General features: G+C 55.3%; 1 protein-coding gene across 1 annotated transcript in view; it reads left to right on the top strand.

Moving 5' to 3' along the window:
* RPL13 (ribosomal protein L13) overlaps window positions 1-629 on the top strand; it is a 5,067-nt gene extending 4,438 nt beyond the window's left edge. Inside the window, exon 5 of the mRNA XM_011928071.1 lies at window positions 226-629. Within this exon, the coding sequence (XP_011783461.1) occupies window positions 226-384 (159 nt within the window). The 3' untranslated portion in view covers window positions 385-629. The remainder of the gene's footprint in view (window positions 1-225) is intronic.
* The last annotated feature ends 3,059 nt before the right edge of the window (window positions 630-3,688 follow it).

The following is a 3,688-nucleotide window of genomic DNA, read 5'->3' as shown; positions in this document are numbered from 1 at the left end:
CCTCCCAAAGTGCTGGGATTACAGGCTTGAGCCACCGCGCCCGGCTCCTTTTCTTTTTTTTTAATCCCAGGGAAGGTGACTGACTCAAGGGTTGCTTTCCAGTGCTTAGGCAGCACACCTGCCCTTCCACCCTCCCCCCCGCCCAGTCCTCTGGGTTCTGCTGATGCCTGGTTGTGCCCTTGCTCATTGAATCGTTGGGTTTAACAACTTGTCTTTCTCTTCTAGGTCTATAAGAAGGAGAAAGCTCGAGTCATTACTGAGGAGGAGAAGAATTTCAAAGCCTTCGCTAGTCTCCGCATGGCCCGTGCCAACGCCCGACTCTTCGGCATACGGGCAAAAAGAGCCAAGGAAGCCGCAGAACAGGATGTTGAAAAGAAAAAATAAAGCCCTTCTGGGGACTTGTGATCAGCCAGCAGTCACGCTGGGTCTCCGCGCGGTGTGTTTCGTGGGAGCAGCTGGGCCTGGGGTGGGGTTTCGCTGCTGTGACTTCCTTACAGAGGATTTGGGGCTTTCTTGAAAGACAGTCCAAGCCCTGGATTATGCCTTACTTTCTGTGTTAAAGCACTGTTGGTGGTTTGATTAGTGACTGATGTAAAATGGTTTTCTTGTGGGGAGGTTACAGAGGCTGACTTCAGCAGAGGGGACTTTTTTTTTTCTTTTTAAAGAGAGAAGGTTGGGCTGGTGCTCGCACTGTAATCCGAGTACTTTGGGATTGGCTCAGGAGTTCAACACCAGCCTGGCCAACATGGCAAAATCCTGTCTCTACTAAAAACACAATAATCCGCTGTGTGTGGTGCCATGCACTCCCAGTCGCAGCTACTGGGAGCCTGAGGTGCGGGGATCACTTGAACCCAGGAGGCAGAGGGTGCAGCGAGCCAAGATCATACCACTGCATTCTAGCCTGGGCAACAGTGAGACTGTCTAAAAAAATAATAAAGAGACAGGGTCTTTGGCACACAGGGCTGGAGTACGGTGCCACAATCATGGTTCACTGCAGCCTTGAACTTATGACTTCAAGCAATCGTCTCTCAGCCTTCCTAGTAGAGGAGTTTAGAGGCATGAGACCCTGCACCCAACCTAGAGTTGCCTTTTTTAAGCAGAGTAGTTTCTAGTTAATGTAGCATCTTGGACTTTGGGGCATCACTCTTGAGCCTTTTGTGCCTGGTGACCATGGTCCTGACCCTTCCCTTCGCTGGGCGTCCTCACCCCAACACCAAGGTATTAGATGGCCCTGCCAAGTGTCGGCCTCTCCTGATAAACACTCTGAAGCCATTGTTCTTGCTTCATGGACGAGAGGCAGCCAGAGAGTGCCGTGGTGCGCTGGTCTGAGCTGGGCATCCCCATGTCTTGTGTCCGAGGGCAGCACGATTCCTTGTGCAGTGCTCAGACACAGCCTGCCCTGGTCCTACCAGCTCACGGCAGTGCCTGCTCTCCTTGGTGGCTACGGCCATGACAGCCCCAGAGAAGCAGCTTCAGGGACCGAGTCAGATTCTGTTTTCTCTGCATGCCTTTGCCAGGCGCAGGCATTGAGGCACCCAGTGGGCTGTTACTGGCGTGGAAATGGGTGATGTCGGTACCTCTGCTGCTGCGGTCCTAGTGACATGATACGTGATGACGCCTTGCGTGTTTGGAAACAGATCTTAAGCCATCTAGTGGATGATTTGGAGGCCATTGGCTCCGTTTCATGTCTACGGTGTACGTGCTGAGTTTGATCAGTTTGTATGTTTGGGAATCTTGTCCTCTAAAGTCAAGGTGGGCCAGGCGCAGTGGCTCATCCCTGTAATCCTAACACTTTGGGAGGCCGAGGTGGGTGGATCACCTGCGGTTAGAAGTTCGAGACCAGTCTGGCCAATATGCTGAAACCTCATCTCTACTAAAAATACAGTAATCAGCTGAGTGGTGGCACACACCTGTAATTCCAGCTACTCGCAAGGCAGAGATTGCAGTGAGCCGGGATGTGCCGCTGCACTCCAGCCTGGGTGACCGCGAGACTCCGTCTCAAAAGAAGAAAAGGTGCAAGGTGGATAACTGGAAGCTTAAACCTAGGCTCAAATCCCTCTTACATGAAATGGCATGAAGGTCTCTGGTGGGCCCCAACCTGCTGAAGGCTGGTCGCAGGGGGTTGGGGGCCACTGGCACTGGGCACTCCAGCCTGCTTCCTCCCTGCCACACCACACTAGGGGACAGGCCTTTCCTGCTGTCTGCAGGGCAGCACCTGGAGTAGGTGTGCAGTGTGATGTGGTAAATGGAGTAGCGGTCTGCACTGTGATCCGCTTGTTCCGGCGGCTCTCCTGCCAGCTGACTCCACAGGGAAATCGGGGGGTTCAGGTATCGTCCGTGCACCTGGGGCAGAGTAGCCTGCACTGAACCTGCCAGAGCGTCCTCCCCGTTCCACTGAAAGAAAAGTTCCCAGGGCCATGTTCCTAACCTGTGTTCTCTCCATTTGCTTCATCCACTGAGACCCCTGACGGGAGAGGGTGGATTTTCTCTGTGGCGTCTCGGACCCTGCTGTTGGCCAGCACTGTTAGCAGTAGGTCATTTTTCTAGGTTACGCTGGGACAGTGTGAGTCTGGTGCCGGACGTGGCTGTGGGTTGGGCCGGTCTGCCTACTGCCTGCTGCTCCGCTACCTGAGGTGCAGCAGGTGCAGCTGTGTCCTTCCTGGGACTGAGGAAGGCTCCCTGCAGGATAGCTGGGGGACTGGGCAGGTGGGTGAGGCAGCTTCCCTGCTGACACCCAGATCTTGCAGCTGGAGCAAGATCTCTCCTGATCCGGGTACAGGCCTGTCTGCTCCAAGACAGACTCTGCCACCAGATGCAAAGGGGCCCTTTGTTGTAACTTAGTCCCTGGGCACCGCCCGATTCAGCACCTGGCGGCCCAGGTTCGCCTGCTGCTGGGGACACGTGCCTGAGTATGGGCATGTTGACGAAGTGGCCTCTCAGTTGTGATGTGTGGGCCTGACCTAGGGGGCGCTGTGGAACCTGGGCTGGAACCAGCCCTCTGTGCCAGGCCGCAGACAGGTGCCGCCGTCCCTGAGGGGTAGCTGCCGTGGCATGAGTCACTGGGAGCTGAGAGGAAGGGCCCCGACCCAGCCTCAGGCAAAACGGCTTTGGGGAACACCTTGACTTCAGCCATGTGAGCCCTCCAGGGAGTGCAGCCCAGCTGTGAAGACGCAGAGACAGACCCGTGTGCCACGAGCTTGTGGTCTGCTGCCCAGCGTAGGAAGTGCACCCAGGTTCCTCACTCCGTTTTGCGGGATTCCATCGGTGTGCGAGCACTTCCTATTCAGCCTGTCCCCCCCGGGAGCACGGACTGGCTCTGGCGCCCTTGGCCTTGTAGAAGCGTTGGTTTTATGGCAGGTGCATCTCTCCGGCAGTCTCCCACGGTGGGCGGGGCTTTGCCAGCAATGCCTATGGGGATCATGGGGCCAGGTGCGCTCCAGCTCCTGCAGAACTGGTCGGGGATAGTCTCGGGAGGCGCTAATCGCATGCCCTGGTAATGCCCTGGTAACGCGCCGCTTCTCAGGCCGGCTGCTCTGGCCCCAGCTAAAGGGGAAGACATGTGCTGACAGGAGCTGCACACAATTTTTCTCCATGTATTGTTTATTTTGCTATTTCTTTTGGCTGGACATTAGGAATTTCAGTTTTCCCAGGTTGTATTTTTCCTTTTCTGTTTTAAAATTATTATTAT

Source organism: Colobus angolensis, unplaced genomic scaffold (genome assembly GCF_000951035.1).
Source record: "Colobus angolensis palliatus isolate OR3802 unplaced genomic scaffold, Cang.pa_1.0 Scaffold76, whole genome shotgun sequence".
NCBI classification, from domain to species: Eukaryota; Metazoa; Chordata; class Mammalia; order Primates; family Cercopithecidae; genus Colobus; species Colobus angolensis.
This window is presented reverse-complemented; position numbering and strand designations above follow the sequence as displayed.